General features: G+C 38.2%; 2 protein-coding genes across 4 annotated transcripts in view; both read left to right on the forward strand.

Annotated features, from left to right (window-relative positions):
* The first annotated feature begins 836 nt into the window (after positions 1 to 836).
* slc38a9 (solute carrier family 38 member 9) lies at positions 837 to 13,116 on the forward strand. Of its 3 annotated transcripts, none has more exons than XM_008324467.3 (15): positions 837 to 1,185; positions 3,064 to 3,203; positions 5,678 to 5,807; positions 7,333 to 7,451; positions 7,534 to 7,597; positions 7,672 to 7,765; positions 8,764 to 8,934; positions 9,461 to 9,520; positions 9,828 to 10,043; positions 10,408 to 10,515; positions 10,608 to 10,714; positions 10,830 to 10,943; positions 11,377 to 11,525; positions 11,624 to 11,713; positions 12,250 to 13,116. In XM_008324467.3, exons 2-15 carry the CDS (start codon positions 3,109 to 3,111, stop codon positions 12,413 to 12,415), a joined length of 1,683 nt encoding a protein of 560 aa, XP_008322689.1. In that variant the 5' UTR covers positions 837 to 1,185; positions 3,064 to 3,108; the 3' UTR covers positions 12,416 to 13,116. The 3 variants fall into 3 exon arrangements, with proteins under 3 accessions (XP_008322689.1, XP_024918364.1, XP_024918365.1); XM_025062596.1 differs by lacking the exon at positions 837 to 1,185 and adding an exon at positions 1,273 to 1,293; XM_025062597.1 differs by lacking the exons at positions 837 to 1,185; positions 3,064 to 3,203; positions 5,678 to 5,807 and adding an exon at positions 6,454 to 6,896.
* A 716-nt stretch (positions 13,117 to 13,832) lies between these two features.
* nrg1 (neuregulin 1) overlaps positions 13,833 to 20,747 on the forward strand; it is a 29,935-nt gene continuing 23,020 nt past the window's right edge. Inside the window, exon 1 of the mRNA XM_025061994.1 lies at positions 13,833 to 14,101. The gene's annotated coding sequence lies outside the window, so the exon portion shown is untranslated. The remainder of the gene's footprint in view (positions 14,102 to 20,747) is intronic.

Raw genomic sequence — 20,747 nt, forward strand, 5'->3', positions numbered from 1 at the left:
TCGTCTTTGAGGAGTCAAAGTGGTAAACGTTGGGGAAATTGTGATGATTGTCGCTGGAAAAGAATTTGGAAAATATCGTGTGTTTATTGGCTGTACTGGTCACCGTTCTTTTTATGTTTTTCATTAAATGTTTTACAGAATAATTGGTTTGCTCTGTTTTGTTATGCTTAGTCCCAATAATAACAACGTGCTACATATACACCTATGGATGTTTGCAAAAAAAAGGAAAAGTGGATTTAAGTCCATTTTTATTTATAAGAAGTGAAGACCAATTCTTTGGTCATTACACCTACTAACAACTGGGGCACCAAATAAGGGGGTATTAAAGGTCCAGAGGGGCCCCCAATAAAATGATAATACTGACATGAAATAATATGACAATAAGTTATTGACTATGTGTAGTAATGTGGTACTATATATATATATATATATATATGCATATCAAATAAAAGTTATTTCATGGGTTTCTTTCAGTTCCCTAGTAGTGCCCCTGACTAACAACACAGGATGATACAAGAATATGTGAAAAAGACAAATTAAAACAAATGAATCCTGCTCATTTTTACACACACTAAACCTTTTGGAGCACACCTGTGCAGCAAGAAGTTAATATTACAGCTCTGAACTTCACTTCACAAGTTCGGGCCATAGATGGTGTGGGTTTACCTAAAATTACCTGGCAAAATAAAGGAATGTACAGTCAATATTTACTGTATTAAATGATATTTACTAGAATGTTCAAAGCAGGATGTGTCTGGCAATATTTGTTCACGCCATGTCAAAGGGGGCGGTAGAGAGGTAAGAGGGCAGTGATGCGGGGTGCGCATGATACCTGGAGAAGAAGAGCAAATAGTCAAAACACACTCACCACGTAAAGAAAGGAAATGAGCAAACGGATGATGAGTTCATATCGTAGCACGAATACATACACACACAAACACCGACACACACACACACAGAAAGATACAAGTGACTCTGATCAGATCGTCTTCTCTTCAGTGACACCGTCGGTGTTCCGGGAACATTAACCTCATCCACACCTCAGTCCACTGTTAGGAAAAAAACACTTGTTTTTCCTTTTTTTTTGTTTCCACGTCAGAGTCAGTTCACAAATATCTACTGAAATCACCGTGTGGGAATGAGATGAGCTGAGGACGGCGGTGACGATCCTGACTCTGTGATCAAGTGAGTTCACGGCTCGAGCTGGGTTAGTTAGTTAATAAATCAGTCGGTTAGTCCTGTACTTAACTAGTCAAAGTGGCTTGGATAGTCCAACTTGTAATAGGCATTGATGTGAGTAACAATTTGTTAACTTTGTAACTAGGTCATCTTCACTGTTTTTGTTAACTGTCGTTGGTAAGTCTAATCTAACCCAGTGAGTTAGTTTGGTGCTTAAATTATGTATTCGGTGACTGGCAATTCCGACTTAGTTAGTTAGGTATTTATATAGTTACTTAGTTAGTTAGTTTGTTAGTTAGCTAGTTGGTTGTTTATAGCTGTTTGACTTGTTAAATGTTTAACTTACAACTTACAGTCATAAACTGTGACTGTATTGTTACCCGAGTTAGTATAAAAGGTAGTTAGCCATGAAATACACTTAATAAATACATGTTGTGAACAAATTACTATTTGAAAGCACAACTGTTACTAACCTGTAAGTAGTTGTTTATTTGGTCGGTTGTGTATAAGCACTAGCACTTGCTGTATACGAATGAACAAACCCTCGCTTTGTACTACCTATATGTGTTATATAGTGCTGTAGGTGCAGATTGAATACCATGGTCTGTGCTTGTACAAAATATTAATGTTTTTCTGGGCTTCATGTGCCGTCTTTTGTATTAAATAGGAAATAATTCTATTTCTTTTCAACAATTCAACGTCAAACAGAGCGACGCATAACACGTTGTTTGTTTACTAGGTGCTGTGATAAAATTGTTTTGAATTGGTCAAGTGTGCCGTTAAATGTAATCTTGTTTCTACGTGAACTTTGTTTCTGCTAAAATAACAATGAATGTGTTCAAAGTAAAAAAAAAAGTACAACTTAGTCAGCACTTAAACACAGCAGTTAGTAATGTAACAGTAGTTAGCAGCATTACAAGTAGTTGGAAGTGTAACAAGTAGTTAGCAATGAAAGAAAACTTGTTAGCAGGGGAACAAATTATTTAGCAGTGTAACAAATAGTTGGCAATAAAATAAGTAGTTAGCAATGTAACAAATAGTTAGCAATGTAACAAGTAGTTAGCATTGTATGAAAGCATTAGCAGTGTAATTTTGTATTTTTAGCTGTGTTACTCAGTGAAGAAGGAAAGGAAGTGGGAAAAGGAGGTGGAAAGGAAACACGTTGACCTAAGTGTGTGGATGGACTGAAAACTGCAGTCTCAGCTATGACTAAATGGCTAAAAGTGTGTGTGTGTGTGTGTGTGTGCATGTGTATGCGTGTGTGTGTGAGCGGGCCACCAGACAGTTTGCAGATGCAGTGGTTTTCTGCTTTGGACGCAGACCTTTGAAATACTTTCACAAGAATTGGCTCCTGTAAAGAAATATTGTTTTCTTCATTGATATTTTTGCCTGCTGTCTGTGTGGGCTGTCAGTGGAGCTGCAGGTGAGTTGGATTAGAGGATTTATGGGGGTTCCATGAGGAAAGAAAACTTCCAGGACCTGTACGTTTTTGAGAACCGAAAGTAGATTCAGCATTTTGTGGTTTTTTTTCTATCTGACATACATTTTTCTGCAGTCTAAACAATGTTTAAAGTGAGAAGCAAATTCATTAGCTGTTAGTCTCCCATCCTTCAATAAAACCTCAACTTCCTATTAAATCAGATGTCCTCACGGCCAACAGTTTGTGCAGTCCCCAGACAGCTGATAATCCAGCAGACACAGATTATCCAGATTGATTTCCACTGTACAGGGGTGGATGGAGTGTTGTTGGTTATCTGGATAGTACACAATCACATTTCCACGTCAGGGAGGTGTTCAGCTGCAGTCACAGCTACACGACAACAGTAAACAGTTTTTATGACCCGTCCCGTGACAGAATCTGCCTTCATTTTACAACACTGTCAGGTGATGAGCGCTGCTGCAGAGCTGTAGCTGCAAATTGGAGGCATCATGGAGGACGACAACAGGCCTCTGCTGAGCTCAGAACAAACTGAGAGCCAGTCACACAGAGGCTCCACAGACTCTCTGGATGTCAAGGCTAAAAGGTAAATAACACTCGAACACTGCACTGATCAATACGTGGGACTTTCACTCGCACTGTGTCCGTGCTGCACATGACACATGCAGGGCTGTTCAATACACACGACTCAAAGAGTTGTATGTTTTCTGGCATCACAGCTGTGCCAAGTATCCAGAAACCAGGAGGTTTCTCTCTAAAGGATTTGAAATAATTTCTACACAATGTGTTTAGATCACGGGGGGAGTGGGGGTCACGGGCCAAAATGAGGTTTAGTATTGGTAATATTTGGGTGAAATAATATAATTAAAATGTGTATGCGCATGTGTAACATTTAACCTAATTCTTCAAAGAAAAAAAAATTCACATTTGATGTCTGCTAATATCTACTGGCAATAACCGAAATTACAATCAATCCATTGCTCTGCATGAAACAGAAGGAATTGCCCACAGGCAGTAGATTGCCCAGGTCTGGTGTAGATGGTGTAGTGAAGTAAAGAAAATATCGGAATGAGTCGGAATGTTTACCAGAAATATGTAAAAGAAACTTTTTAGGATAATCAGTCGCTCCCATATGTTGTACCAGTGTTTGGCAGACCTGATTATAAAGCCCACCGGGCTGTATCTGGCCCACAGGCAGTAGATTGCCCAGATCTGGTGTAGATTGTAACAACAGTGAAGTAAAGAAAATATGTCGGAATGTTTACGAGAAATATGTAAAAGAAACTTTTTAGGAATCGTTTTCATCGTGACACGTGTCACATCTTGACTGACATCACCCGAGATTGTTGCTCTGGCTGTGAAACTAAGATCATTAATTTTTCCTGGAACTCAGTGGGCCTAGTGTGAAGACATAATCCTGTGTGTGTGCGTGTCTTATTAGTGGACATTAGCGGTCTCTGATTGTATTTCACAGGGCCCTCCTAGCTTTCTAGTAAGTGACATCCACGTGCTCAGCTGTATGAGTGTATGAACACGTTTAGGTCACACCATAGACCAGGGTGCGATGGAAGGACTGACAAAATAAAGACCAATGCTGGACATTGAAAATCAACCAAGGCTGTTAGTCCTGCAGCCCAGAATCTGCACGATCAATGGCAGAAGGAAAGAGCTCACAGTAGCAACTGAAAAGATGTGTGTGTTCAGTTTATGTTCATGTCACACACCACACACACACACACACCGTTCAGTTTATGTTCATGTCACACACACACACACACATTCTCAGAGCTGTGTTGATGTTGGCAGCAGTGACGACAGATATTGAGCTCTTTTAGCAAATGCCTGTTTATTATAGGTAATTCGCCTCAAACATTTTGCCCAACGGATCACAGAGCTAAAGAACAGCACTGCTTCATTATTTAGTGAAATAAAGTGCTGTCACACTATTAGAACTTTTCTATGTTTTAAGAATTTCAATTAATCACGATTAATAAACAAATCAATAAATCTACATTCCTAAAAAGGAAGTACAAAACAAAATCTCAATACTTGTGGAACAGAAAGACAAAACAAGAGCATGTAGATGTGCGTTTCTGACTAATCCACAAGGTTGAATTATTACTGTGAAAAAGTCAATAAAAAATGTACAAAATTATACCAGAAAATTGACCCTCATAAAGCTGTGGAGAGTTTTTTCTTGTTGTTATTGTCCTCATCAGTATTAATCAGTGTACAGTCACCTGCTGGGAGTTGTTGAAACAAATGTTTTTCCCCCGCAGTTTGTGTAAATAACATGTTCATCGACTGTGTTTTAGAGCAGCGATGAGTGGATGGATGGAGAAATTTTCGGATAAAACTTTACGTCATTCTGCCCATGTGTTGAAAGGCATTTCTGTTTAATCTGATTGTAGAAGCCACAGTCCAGATGTAGAGTAATGGCTAAAACCCAGTGACTCTGTGGAGCTACATTCTGAGTTACATAAAGGAGCCAACTGCTGTGAACACTAAAGTTGTCTTCCAACCCTTGAAGCCTTTAATCTTTCATCTTTAATCTTTAAGATTAAAGCGGCCCGTTCGTTTTTGTAGTCCGGCTGCCAAACAATAATTGGATTTTATTGTGATTATATTTCTGCCTTTTCCCTGCAATGCCCACATTTTCCCCGTAGATGGCGTAGAGAAGGCTAAAAGCATTTTAGCCTTTTTGCCTGACTTTTACATGAGCATCCTTTGCACATTGGGTAAAATTAGTCCCTGGAAAAGATGTTTGTTGAGAGAAACAATTCTGATTTTGATGGTGTCAGATTTTTGCTTGCTGAAAGACTGTTGACCTTATACATAAAACAAAATCCATCCAATGGTGGGTTGGGTTGATGAGGACTTTGGGCCGTGGACGTAACTCTTTAAGCCAAAGTCTGGCTGTGGTGCAAATGGCAGCTTAGTTCTTGACATGGACACACTGTGATTTTTATTATTTCAAATGATATGATGATATGATGCACCTTTGTCTTCTTACTCTATGACCTGACCTCAAAGTCACCTGTCCTTCTGTCTGTCTCCCAGACCTTTCCACGTGGAGCCCAGGAACATCATAGGCGATGACCCGCAGGAGAGAGTTTCTGCTGAGGCGGCCATCCTCAACAGCAGGGTCCATTACTACGGTCGACTGACCGGCTCCTCTGACCGACTGCTGGTACGTCAGCCACATGAATTTATTAAACACACACTAAAGTCCGTACAGATAATTGTCAATTTGACATCAAAGTCACACAGTAGTTCCAGTTTGTTGCTGACCACATTCAGGTGTTTAATGCAGCGGTCCCCAACCTTTTTTGACTTGTGACATTCACAAATGTCTGGCGACCCCAGAGACATTTTTGTTGTTATTGTTGAATGTTAAAAAAGAAAGAATACAGCTGTTTGAGATTGCGTCTGGTGGTTTTAATCGTAATTTTAAAAAGGATTTATAGAATAATAGAAATAATTAGTTGAAAAAAAATGTAATTTTTTTTTTATCAATTACTAGACATTTGATTTGACCCCGTTTGGTGTCGTGAGCCCAAGGTTGAAAAACACTGGTTTAATGTGATCCCCAAACTTTTAGAAGTGGTCAACTGGACTGGCTCTTCAGTGGTCACACACTGGTGGTTCTTGATCAGGCATGGGCAAACTAAGGCCGGATGCGGCCCGTTTATTTTTGTAATCCGGCCCGCCAAACAAAAATTGGATTTTATTGTGATTATATTTCTGCCTTTTCCCTGTAATGCCCACATTTTCCCTGTAGATGGCGTAGAGACAGCTAAAAGCATTTTAGCGTTGTTAGCCTTTATGCATGATTTTAATGTCATTTATCTTAGTTCACACAAACGCTCCATCTATCTGCTCCTGACCCGGCCCCCTGTCAAACTCTGACCAAACTTTGACCAATTGTGGCCCACGAGTCAAAAACTTTGCCCACACCTGTTCTAGGCCATAAGGGGTGATTTTCTTTTTTTTATTAGTTTGACTGGCCTGCGATATCATCTATGGCATGATATCGCATGAAATGACACAGCTAAACTGCGAAGACTTCCTTAAAGAACACACGTTATGTGCGACCAAGAAAAAAAAAACTGTAAAAAATGCAGAAGTGAAACAGTAGATCAGGAAGTATGCAGACAAAGATGGTAACGGCGTCGTTGTCCGTAACCTCTACAAGCTAAACGCTAGGATTTCTCCAGCAGTCAGTTAGAACTGAGGAAGACTCTTGGACTGAGAGGTGAAAGGTCGTCAGGAAAACCAGGTACCTTCGTCTGAACTTCCTAGGATGATATGACCTGGACGACTGAGAACCTACACACACACACACACACACACACACACATGCATACGTTATGATGTTTTGTGATGTCAGTGTCTAAAATCCTTTGATCAGTTTCTGTCGGAGCAACAAGCTGATCAGCACAAGGTGGCAGTAGACCAACAGCTGCTGCCCACTGTCAGCTGAACATCCAGATTATTATCTGCGATCGTCCTTATCTACCGTGGCGTGAACAGAACCTGAGGCATACATTGGTTTCTGCAGAGTTTCTTAGATTTCATGGACTTGTCCAATCACAGGTTCTATTGACTTTTTGGGTTTGTCGTTTCCACACTGTCCACAGCAGCAGCAGCAGATCTGTAACTCTCAGGTGTCTCAGACTCAAAAAATTAATTAATCTCCTCCTATTTGTCTGCAGAGTCCACCGAACCATGTGATCCCCAGGCCAGAGGAGATCTATGTCTACAGCCCCCTGGGAATGGCCTTCAAGGTCAAAGGAAGTGACGACACATCCAAGAACCCCAGCATTGTCACCATGTGTGTATTGACGACGTCGCTCCTTCACCTTCGCCCTCCTCTTCATCTTTGTGTCATCACTGTTTTTACTGTCTCCACACAGATTTGCCATATGGAACACGATGATGGGCACGTCAATCCTCAGCATACCCTGGGGGATAAAGCAGGTGATTGTTGTTTACCACCTTGTTCACTTCACCTTGTTGGAACACAGACTAATTTCTATGTTCTGTGTCTTTAGGCCGGGTTTACTCTGGGCATCCTCATCATCGTCTTCCTCGGTCTCCTGATGCTCTACTGTTGCTACGTCGTCCTCAAGTCACCAAAGGCCATACGTGAGTACACTGCACTGTGGTGACCGAAGTGGAAGCACAATCTTCATCTGTTGTTCGAGTTCGTCTTCGATCAAAACAGTCTGTTTTGGATCAGTGTTCACTTTTAAAGCAAAGTTTTTTCTTTTAAAGAAACTACACTTTTCTAACAGAAAAAAAAAATGAATCGACCTCCTTTGGCTTTCATGAGATTCCCAGGTCCTGGTGTACTCAATGACCTCCACATCCTTTTATTCCTCCTTCTATATTCCTCCGGTGGGACCATGGTCCTTGTGTTTTTTTTTGCCTTTTCCCAATCTCCATCGAACCACATGCAACATCTTTCTTTTTGCCTTTTCCCCCTCTCCATCGAACCACATGCAACATCTTTTAAAACGTTTCTAGTGTTGTGTCATCAGACCAGATGATCATCATCCAGTCTGTGTTCTCGTTCTCCAAGTTCTTCTCAGACGTCTCCAGAACCTTCATCCATACCTAAGTCCTTTCTAAGTCTTGTGTCGTCATCGGTGACCGTCTGTAATCTCTTTCCTTCACCGTCCACGATCAGAGATCCACTAGTGCGAGGACGTGGACGTGGACGTCTCCGTCCGTCCTGCGTGTTTTTCCAAAGGTCATTGATTTGTTTTGTTTTTTTTTTCCTGCAGAAAGAAACCTATGGATTTTCCCTGCGACCTCATGACCTTTCATTAGACTCTGTTGTGTCGTCTACTTGGAACAATGACGACTGTGAAAGTAACAGCTCACTGAGGAAGTGACTGTTGTCTGTGAACTCTGCCCCCTGCTGAGCAGGCAGATATTTTTAGGAGTCAAAACACCGACAGAGAACGAATGACAATATATTATTTGAGCTTTTTTTTACTTTTTCTTATCCCTTTAAATCTTTATTACGGGACAACCAAAACAAGCTTATCCCTTTACTAAATTTGTTTTTATTTATTTAAAAAAAAAAATTTTAAGAACCAAAAGCTCAAAACAAAAAAACTTTTTTTTTGTCTGCACAGCCTACGTGGACACGTCTGACTGGGAATTCCCGGATGTCTGTCGGTACTACTTCGGGAAGTTCGGTCAGTGGTCCAGTCTGGTTTTCTCCATGGTGTCCCTCATAGGAGCCATGGTTGTTTACTGGGTCCTGATGTCCAACTTCCTGTACAACACAGGGCAGTTTATCTACAGTAAGGTCACATACACTCTCCAGTTGTTGATTGTTAAAAGTCTCGACTTTTTCATGTTTGTTCGTCACATGACTTGACACCGTGCAGCCGACGAGGCTTTAAAGGCCAAAGTCTGCTGCTGTCGTCTTCATCTGTAGAGCATTTCCTGACCTGAGAGAAATGCTCAAGTTTAATGTTTGTTTGTATAACGGACAGCGCCCCCTGTGCTTGAAAGAAGGCTGACGCTTTAAGTAGATTAAAACTTTAAATGTAATTGAATTCAATGTCATAATATAATTCATATTGTTTTTATTAATGATGACATAGTGAAAATCCATAGACAAACTAAATATTACAACCTTCTACAGATGATGTCAACAAATACTGTTTCAGGTCTGAGTTGTGAAAATAGTCTTAGTCACATTCAGATTGAAGGACGGTTGGTGTTGATTGATGTGTGGTCTATGCTGAGTGGATGAGAAATGAGTCTAAAATGTACAGAAACAGCCCGTTTCCTGACGTTGTGGTCCTGTGTATTTGTCGACAGACTACGCCCACAATGTCAATACCTCGGACTTGGAGTATGGAACCAATGGTTCAGAAAAAGGTGAGTGACCGGCGCCACCTGTCTCAGTTTGGCTTTCTGTTCCGTTCTGTTTTTATAATGAAAGATATGACAAACACATGGACAGATGATAATGACAATAATGATAATCATGAAAATAATGAAAATATATTGTGAAAAGATCAAAATTATTATGAATATAAAAATAATAATAATGATGATCATTATAATGGTAATAATCTTGATGATGATAATGATTATAATGAAAAAGATAATTATTGTAAAGAAGATTAATATGAAAATGATGATGATGATGATGATGTTGATGTTGGATTTTCTTTCCCCCCAGTCATTTGTCCATATCCTAATATTGAACCTGGAGGAAACGGCAGTATCACCATGAGCCCTTTGTTTATCAGCAGTGTTGGAAATGAAACCCTTGACTCCACGTCCTTTGGACACTGGTGGAGTAAAACCAACACCATCCCACTGTACCTCATCGTCCTCCTGCTGCCGCTGCTCTGCTTCCGCTCGGCCTCCTTCTTTGCACGCTTCACCTTCCTGGGTAAGGTGGTTGTTGTGTCAAACGTCATGTGCATCTTAGAGTACTACAGTAAAACTAAGGTTCACTATCGATTTAAAAACATTGAGTCAGTGTTAAAAAGTAACAAATATTCATCATCAGCACAATTTTAAACAAGATTTGTGTTTGTATGAGCTTGAAGTTGACGAATTTAATGGCGTCAGCCTTTCTTGTCTGTATGCGTATTCTACACTGCACCCCTACACCATGGGGTGAGATAGATTTGGTCTTGTATCTTCATGTCAAAGTCAATGGATTCTGACTTTCAGAGAATGAAGTTCTAATTAAGATAAGTCGGAGTTCAACCAACGTGCTGATGTTTGTGTGTGTGTTGGTGTTCTCGCAGGAACCATATCAGTCATATACCTCATCGTTCTGGTCACCATCAAATCCGTTCGCCTCGGTTTCCACCTGGAGTTCCACTGGTTTGACACCAGCACGTTCTTTGTTCCAGGTATAGATGTTTTGTTCTCTTCAGCACTGAGCTGAAAGTTGTCGGTGTGATTCCACTTTCTTTGTGACTGAGTTTTGACCATATCATTTCAGAGTTAAGGCTGCTCTTCCCTCAGCTCACTGGCGTCCTCACTCTGGCCTTTTTCATCCACAACTGCATCATCACGTTAATGAAGAGTAACAAGAACCAGGAGAACAATGTAGGTCCAACTCCCAAACACGGTTCACTAGCTGCACACTTGAATCTAATTTTTTAGGTAAACATTTAAGGTGGAGTGATTCTGATTGGATGGCATTGTATCCTCTTGTCTCCAGGTGAGGGACCTCTCCGTAGCCTATCTTCTGGTCGGGCTGACATACCTGTACGTCGGAGTTCTCATCTTTGCCTCCTTCCCGTCACCTCCTCTTTTGAAAGATTGCATTGAACCGGTAAGAGCAACACTTTGGTCACATGACCTCTCTGACTGTCACTATTGTAGGACTGTCATAGGTTAGGGCTAGTTTTGGGGCAGCGATTTTTAACACTAGGGCCGCAGCTCAAACTTGGACCACCGGTGCCATCTAGAGGACCACAAAAAACTTTCAGTTTTACATTAGTGGGCCACAAGGGCTGTGAGATTGCGTAGGTTATCAACTGAAGACTCCAGAGTTATGTTATCATTGAGAAGCTCAGTTACAATGCAGCTTTTGATCACATGGTGGCAGTAATGCATCAGCCAGTTCTCTAACAAGCTCCAATAAAGAGAAAAGAAGGCAATGATAAAATAATCACTGATTTTCTCTGTGGACTTTTGTCCCTCTTGGGCAAAACTGTGGACACTTTAGACTGGTCTTTAACTCTGTGCTACTTCCTGTCCTGTAGAACTTTCTAGACAACTACCCCAGCAATGACGTGATGGTGTTCGTGGCTCGCACCTTCCTGCTCTTCCAGATGATCACCGTCTACCCTCTGCTGGGCTACTTGGTGCGAGTCCAAATCATGGGTCAGGTCTTTGGTAACAATTACCCCAGGTGAGATGTCTTCTACAGATGGGAATAAAAATATTTATGAAAAAAAATCAACTTTGATTCTCATATGTTTACTAATGGATTTCCATTGGCTGCTTTAGTTTCTTCCATATTCTGGCTCTGAACATCGTGATTGTGGGAGCTGGGGTCCTGATGGCCAAATTCTACCCTAATATTGGATCGATCATACGGTAAAAAAAAAGCTGTTCTCACTGCACTTTTATCACTTTGGGGATTGGTTCATTTTTGTTTGATCTTTGTTAAAAAAAAAGAAAAAAAAAGAAAATCTGCTATTATTGGTCCCTCAGGACCCATGTTTCTGTGAGTTTAAAAAAACACTAAGACGCAGGCTACAGTTTGTAGAAATTGCAGCAGTTGACCAGCAGGTTTTGTGTCCACACCATTAAAATGCTGATTTTCGGTATGGACTTTAGTGAATAGATGAATACAATGAAACACAATTCAGTTTTTTGTTTTTCAATGACTACAATATTGGGACAAAACAGTAAGATTTCTTTTCCATTTCGTTTATTTTATCATTTATTAGTTGTCACCATAGGGCGCCCACGGTGTAGTTAATGCGGACTCTCAGTGCCTAACGGAGGCACTGTCTTAAAGTTAAAGTGGTGCCAACTATAGATTACTGCTGCAATATATGTTAATGTAAACATAAGAATCATTGAAGAGGGGTAACATAACTTTAAATCACCTCTGTCTCTCCCTACAGGTTCTCTGGTGCTACATGCGGCCTGGCTCTGGTGTTCATCTTTCCAGCTCTGGTGCACATGATCTCCAAGAAGCGACAGGGGACACTCAGCTGGCCGTCGGCTGTCTTCCACAGCTTCCTCATCCTGCTGGGATTGGCCAACCTGGTGGCTCAGTTTTTCGTGTAGAGAAGGAACCAATCAGAGTTCACATGAACTGACGTGAAGTGAGATAAAATGAACTTATGGGAGGTTTCTTTTTTCTTTTTAAGACCAGACAGAGAGCTCACTGTTGTATTAGCGGTGACCCCCAGTGGCCCGTAGCCAATCTGTCTGTGGTTGTGATGTCAGAGTAAATGTTTGTGTTTCAGGGAATTAACAGGACACTATTGTCTCCTAGTGATAACATTATCTTTTATTTATCAGTCTACTGGTATGTCTATGGTATCATCTTATCCCTGTGTGTGTGAGTGTGCGCGTGTGTGTGTTTTTAAACTGTTATATTAAAGGTTAGCTTTAAATTGAGGGATTTTACTTGTTCTTATGTGGATCATATAAAGGTTGGATTTATCAGTGCTCTTCTTTGCTGCTATTTTAGTGATATTTCTATTTCTTTTTGTGTAAACATTCTGCTTATCTTATCTTCTTTTGTTAATGCTAGAATAATAATCCACTCTGGTCTGTTATTCTTGTATCTTAATGAATCCGTTTGGTTAGTGTGCACAGTCATGGATGCCATGAACATGAATAAATACAGTATGGTCCTGCCTTAGTGGCCAACGCTGAGTTATGACATTATGGTACACACACACTCACAGACTGTACTGGAACTGATGATTTGTGTTTTAACTTTCAGAGGTTTCTGTAAAATAAAGGCTTTGAAAAACTATCATCATTCTGTGACTTTGGATTAAATAAATTAAAAAAATAGCTTCAGGAGTAAAATTAAGATATATCCTGGATTCAGTTCTGCTCAATTGCATTAGGTGGCACCATACCAATTTGAAAGAAAGTCTTACATGTCTGGTCCAAATTTAGACAGAATTTACATTAAACAGGCTAAATGAGTCAGAGCACTTCTTTTTTTTTTCACAGAAGTCACACTTAATTTTGTTATTAAATTATAATTTATTTAAATGTTTTTCTTTTATTTTAAAGCATCTTTACTGAACTAAAGATTTCCTGAAAAGTAATAAAAAAATAAAGATACCCTAAAACGAATAAAAATGCACTAGTTTGCCTAAAAATATGGGACTATGTATGTTTTTTATGCTAAAAGAAATCAGATTTTTTGGAGCATTCATTTTTGATCAAAAGCAACATACTATATACTATACTGTTAAAAAATAAAAATGCACTGAATTGAAAACTAATCATGTACATAAAATGTAGACATACAAGAAATTATTTTTTACAAGGGAAAATAAGTTTTTTCAAAACAAAAGATTAAAATATTTTTATATTCCTCTAAATTGTTATTTTTATTTATTTTTTCTTTTTCTTTTTATTTATTTATCGAATTTATTTATATATAAATACTTAATATACTTCATTCTAAATAGCTTAATTAATTTCCCAACGACCGGAGCTAAAAGGTTAGCTTCAAACTACGGGACAGAAGAGTCGTTTGTTTTAAATGGAGATATACAAACGAAAAAACTGGCTGTCCTGTAAGAAACCGCCATTACTGCTCTCCTTGTCTTTGATTCTCCTCGTGTGATAACGTCTGGACTAACTCGGGATATTGTGACCTGAAACATTTACAAGAATCGATTTGGCATTGGATGAGCAACACAGGCTAAACATTAGCATCCACAATGCTAAGGTGAGGGGAAAACCGAGAGCTACAACCATGGACTTCATCTACAAGTAAAGGTAAGGCTAAAAATGGTTTAAAGTTTTTGTTTTTTAAAAAATTAGATGGGAGTAAGTAGAAAAGTATTCGACAACTACATTTTTGGCCTAAAATATATTTTTTGTTATCAAATTGATAGACAACCTTTGATTAAAGCAACATTATTTAAAGTTTGAAAAATAACTGATTTTTTTTACTGAAGGTCGAAATTAAATTTGTGCTGCACTCATCTCTATATTTTAATTTGTTTACAGTAAATATGAATTGCTTAGACACAAGGAGGTGCTCTGTCCATTTCTATACAAGAAACGTTCTTTGTAGGACAAATATGTTTCTGTGTATATGTTTGTGTTGGTGTAAGATGCTCTTTTCAGTTCTTACAATTGTAAATCTGCTGAAATTAAATTTGTGCTCCACTCATCTCTATTTTTTAATTTGTTTACAGTAAATATGAATTGCTTAGACACAAGGAGGTGCTCTGTCCATTTCTATACAAGAAACGTTCTTTGTAGGACAAATATGTTTCTGTGTATATGTTTGTGTTGGTGTAAGATGCTCTTTTCAGTTCTTACAATTGTAAATCTGACTCCTGAGGAGTCAGTGCCTCACCAGCCACGAGTCTCTGATATGGACCAGGGTTTTCTACTTTTTGCCTTTTTGTTCATGTGTTACCAAATCAACCAATCCTGTGTGTCATCATCTAGTTTGAAGATGGTTGAACAGAAGCTAAAGTAGCTTCTACTGTACAGTTCAGGAACAACATTAACAATTATCAAACTTAATAATCAGTGAACGGCTGTTGATGACATGGAGCAGGAGGAAACGTAGTTTAATAAAAGAGTGTGTTCACAGGATGAAGAAAAGAACAGAACGATCTCGGCACATGTTCAGATGCTTATCTGTTTTATCAGAGGATGACACTCCAGAGTTTCACCACAGAAACCATCCCTCACTGCAGGTAGAAGCGTGTTCTGTGGAATTCCTGTGACTAACTTTATCATGATGTCATCTGTGTACATGTTTGGAGGGCGGCCATATTGCCTATTTGCCCCTTGGCACCAGGTTTTTAATTTATGGGCTACAGTAATTTACTGATTCTAACCAGTGTGTTGTATTTTAACCATAACAAAGGTTTTTTAGTTTGACGATAAACAGCTTTAATCCACTGAGGCAGAGTCTGGTGTTTGGGTTTAATTAAAATGTGGTGATTACATTTGAGCAGAGTGATGTCGTCCATTTGTCTTGTAATTAATATTAGAGGTGACATCATCCGGGAAAGGTCAAAGGGCAGGGAAGGCACAAAAAACCATAATTGACTCCAGAAAAAAACCCACACACGGGTCAAATAAAGTACAATTATCACGTGGTCACTCTTCCATGATCAGCTAGAGCAATTTTTAGTTTGGCTGTTAAATTGAATAGAATTTTTAAAGGATTTTAATATTTCAATATTGCAGATTTGTGCAAAAAATACGGTATTTTTTTTCTGAATTTTAACCACAGAAATGTACATATCTTAGTATAATAAGGCAAATGAGTGCACTTTTAATCATTTTAGGGAAAGGTTTATTTTTTAAGACCGTTTCAGAATCTTAATAGTATAGTATTCTATTGTGATCAAAGGTTGACGTACCAAAAAAGTATTAAAATAGTATATTTTCTAAAATTTAACCTTGGAAAAGGAGATAACTAGGCATTTCAATGGAACTTTGTGTATTTTTATTAATTGTTGAGAAAGTTTTATTTTGTGAATTTTTTTTTTTATGAATGTATTAGTATAATATGTTTAGTTTTGATCATAGCAACTACTTTATCCATAACCCTAATTCCAACTTCTCTATCCCAATCCAGAACCCAAATCTTAATGCCACCGGTCTTTGTGCAGAAAGAAGGTGAAAACAGGAAATGTTTTAGTCTTCCGCACATATTTGATGTGTTTAAACCCCTTTTCTGTCCATCTTCATTATTAATGTCCAACAAAAAAGACATTTCATGTGCTGGGCCAAGACAAAACGTTCTAAGACAGAATGGTGTTTTATGTTGAACTAAAACACGTGATAGACCCGTTTTATTTGATCATGTTTTTTACTCCTTTAAAACTGATTAAAAAAATACATATCAGAGAAATTATGTCATTTTATCTGGTCTTCAATTTCAATTTTCTTTTATTGAAAATTATAAGAACATTTGTAGTTAAAAAAAAAAGTTCTTAGACAAAGCAAAGAAGCAGGTTGTGACCTGGTTTAAAAAAAAGTCCAGAGTCTCTATAAATAAAGTTTTTAGGCCCAATCTGTCTTAGAACTTTGACTTTCTCCTTTGAATACTAGGAGTCTTAACACGAAGCTCAGACATACGACAAATCTCAAAAGCACAGTGGCAAAACCAGAAGGACCTTTAAAGACACTGTAAGGTCCTTTTGTCCTTTAGAAAAATTACACGTTTTCATACAATTGTTTATATACTGTATGTGTATATTATTTCTCCTGCGTCTCCTCAGTCCTGATGCTCTGTCTAATCACACATACAGGCCAGAGGCCAACATCAGATCATCATCTAAACTGGCTGCTAATTAAGCCACACATTTGCAGATCCATCAAATGGATTTTATGAATATAAAGTCACTTAGTCTTAATTAGAGAAACTGGTGCAGGAAAATGAGACTAAACCGTAATCTTTAGTTAGTTATCGTAGCAGGAAATTTGGGTCATATCTGTGTCAGTAAATCTCAAACTCATGACGGTCTGGTGCTCAATTATTATCATTATTGTTACATTTTGTGTTATTTTTGGTGTTTGTACGGTGATTACTGATGATCTGTTGCCATTTGGTCCTTTCTAATCTGAAAGACTGATGATTAGACCTGTAATTGATAATTCTGTGTTCACACAACAGACACAGCTGGTTCCACAGTGTAGTAGTTAGCATGTCTGTTTGCAAGCTAAGCTCGTCCTGGATTCGATTTTCTAGAGGACCCACTTATTCTTAATGACAGTCCCTCCATTAGCCACAAATAATATTTTATTTATAGATGACAGAAGTTACATCGCGTTCAATGAAAAAAAGTAAATCATTGATTATTTTCTACTGCAGACAAATTGAATACTAAGTTCCTCTGTTTTGAAAAACTTAGACTATATAACGTTCAATGAAAAAAAGTAAATCAAACAGTGGATTGATTATTTTCTACTGTAGACAAATTGAATACTTAAGTTCCTCTGTTTTGAAAAACTTAGACTATATATTAAGGTATACTTCACTGTCAAACTATTGTTGTACCTAAAGTGTAACCTGACCCAGCCTTTGAGTAACTTTTTCTTGTGCTCCTTCAACACCCTTCCTGCTTTGTCCACAACAAAACTTCTACTTCTCTATGCAAACCCTGTTATTTTCTATTGTTTACCTTTGTCTTCAACTGTTTGTAGTTTGTTCCTCCGTCCAGCAGATGGACACGTCATTTACCTATAACTGTATTGATAACTATACATTATCCTTCTTACTGGAGTCACAGCAAATTAAGGAAATATCAAAACCATTAGGAAACACTAAAAAAAAAAACCCACTAACTTTTCCATTCTCTGTGGGTGATGAAGAAACTTGCTAAATAATTGTTTTTTATTTTGTCTAAGTGCACGTGAGATTTCCAGCTGAAGACTCTGCTGAGGTTCAAAGAGCGCTGAGAGATTGTCCAGATGTTCCTGATTGACGGGGGGTTTTGGCAGCTTGGAAACATTAGTGATAATAAGTCTTAATGAAACCAACGTGAGCGTTTGACACAGAGAGTTTTAACTACATGGAACTACAGTCATATCACTACAGACTAGGAGACGTGTGTCAGCTGAGTCACAGTGAGTGTAAACATGGGAATATAGCCAGAACAAACTCAAGTGTGTGAGATAAAAACATGTAACGTGACTTTTGGATTGATGAAGAGTAACATCAGTGTGTTCCCATTTACCTGTTTGCCACCGCAGGACAACGCTTGTCCCCGACCACACTGTAATACAGGGGTATTAAGCTCATTTCCACTAGGGGGCCACATCAGCAATACAGTTCCCCTTGAAGGGCCGGTTGTAATTAGAAGACTGTATAGATCAGGCGTCCCCAACCTCCAGTCCGCGGACCAGTATCGGTCCATAGCTCATTTGGTACCGGGCCGCAGTGGGACACAGTGAAAAAATGTACTTAATTTTTACTAATTTACTTCATTCAAAGAAAATCCAGTCATGTCCATTTACTTTCTTTATTTAAAGATAATCTGGAATTTTTTAAAAAAATGTCAGGTCATTCAAACTGATACAAAGAGAATAGAGTCTAAAAGATGTTTTATTTTGGAAATTTAATGACCCTTCAATGCTCAGCACCTTGGTACTGGTCTGTAGTAACGGGTGGTACCGCTGCTATAGATGTAACTACTCCATAACAGACTAATACATGTTTTGGAATTAATTATTATTTATTCAAGCTACTAATATTGTTCATTGCTGTGTTATAAAAAACAACTTTTAATTTCTCAGGCTAAAAACCCTGCTGCATGGACTTTACTAAATGCTTTTTAAGCCCCAGTGGACCACACAAAACGGATTGGCGTGCCACATTTGGCCCCCGGGCCTTGATTTGACACATGCCTAGTACCACTGCAATGCTTCAGTGTCACTCATGAAACGTCTGTTCGTTTCGCTCTGGTTATGTCAGTGCAAATATGTTCACTTGAAATAAAATTAATTTAAAACTGCTATATATTTTTATATAGGAGTGCAGTATTTAAAATGTTTTAAATTAAAAAAAAAAAACAACAAAAAAACGCATTTTCCAAAGAAAATTAATTAATTAAATTACTAAGAACTGGCTCAATTTTAAAGCACCGCGTTATAAACAGTGGCTGACAATGATATATGAAACACAAGAAATAGAAAAGTTAACACTCTTCTCTGTTTAAGGGCTCTTTTAGAGTATTATTGCTTTTGATTTGGTGCTATTATTTATTTATGTAACTGTAATATAAATCATAAAACTACATAAAAATGTACAAAACAATCCACTTTCTCGTGAATCATTCTTTCCAAAAGTGTTTAAATGTTAGAAATTATCCAAAAGAGACATTTATACCTTTAACTTCCAATAAACAACAGCAGTATAGTTTGTCAAAAATTGGGCAAAAAGACACGTTATGCTATGTTGTTCCTGAATAAAACATGAAATATGACTTCATATAAAGCAGTACAAATAAAACCAACTTCATGCTGTAAAATTAGTTCTAAAAAATTAAAAATCCCAAAATAAAAAAATCAAACAACACAAAATATTTTGTAGAAAAAAACAAAACAGAAAAAACACTTTTAAAATACAAGTTTATACCTTAAAATCGGAAGGCAAATCTTTATTGGAATATGCCAGAGATAAAATTAAATTACAGTTCTCTCTGACCCCAGGTGCAAACAGGCAGAAAATATAATGAAAACAACCAATTAAAATATATAAAATTAAAATATAGAGAAAAGACAAATAGATAAATAAGAGCGAAGGGCATTGTATAACCAAAAATAAAATAATGCAATAAAACCATTATTGGTCCATTATAAGTCATCAAAATCATTTGATCTGAAATTCCTCAAATTGTCATATTGTGCCATACAAAGAATTAACATATTTTATGATGACATGTATACATATATAATGTGACTTTCTTGAAAAAATGCAAAAAGCGTAATCTTAGAATGCATGTGTATCCTCCAAGATTTGCCACCATGTGTGAATTTGTTATAAAAGGTCAATAAAATACAAAAAAAAAAAAAAAGTAGCAGAAATGCCGCAAAATGCTGCAAAGAGAATCATTTGTGCTAAAACCTCCAAAACCAGTCATATCTGATGATTTAAAAATATCACCAAAATGATGCGTGATGGACACTGGTAACATCTACTGCAGTAATTCTAGCCGACTCTGTGTCATTTGATTTGTAGAAAAAATACTGCACACTGTTGGATGTTTTCTGTTGTGTACTTCTTGTGTGAGATTCACGTGCAGCGTGTCGTTTCCCATCAGATTCAACACCAGGTCCGACAGAAAAGCCGTTTTTACACCATTGTGTGAACACCAATTGCAGAATGCTGGTTCAGAATCAGCATCCCCCCGTCCCAGCCAAAAGGTGGCGTCTTCTTTTTTTCCCGCACATTGCACATGGGCGCCATAGACAGCCAGACACATAAAATTGTTTGTTTTCAATTAAGTATTGTTGAATAAAAAAGCGGGACAAAATCTTCATTTTGCGTGACGCGGGACAAAGGCTAAAATTGCTGTGTAATTCCTACAGCGTAAAGCAGGACATGTGGTCATTCTTCTTGGGACTTGAGGACAAAGACTTGATCCCACCTGTGCCAAGAGGTGCTCTCCAGTAGATGAAATGGAGCCGAGTGCTCAGTGGTCAAGGTCATGATGACATCACTATGATGTCAGACAATAGTGCCACAGCGCAGTAATGTCGTTATTCTCTCCTGCTAATAAAATCAGAGACACCAACGCAGCGCATGCTCAGATGAACTGACCACTGATCATCTGATGATGACATGGTGACGCAGCCACAAACTGGTTTCATTCTGAAACCAAAACGATACTGTTGCTTGAATAGACGTTTTTAAGGAACACATTTTCAGTGAAAATCAGGGTTTATT

This window comes from Cynoglossus semilaevis, chromosome 14 (genome assembly GCF_000523025.1).
Source record: "Cynoglossus semilaevis isolate Cse_v1.0 chromosome 14, Cse_v1.0, whole genome shotgun sequence".
NCBI classification, from domain to species: domain Eukaryota; kingdom Metazoa; phylum Chordata; class Actinopteri; order Pleuronectiformes; family Cynoglossidae; genus Cynoglossus; species Cynoglossus semilaevis.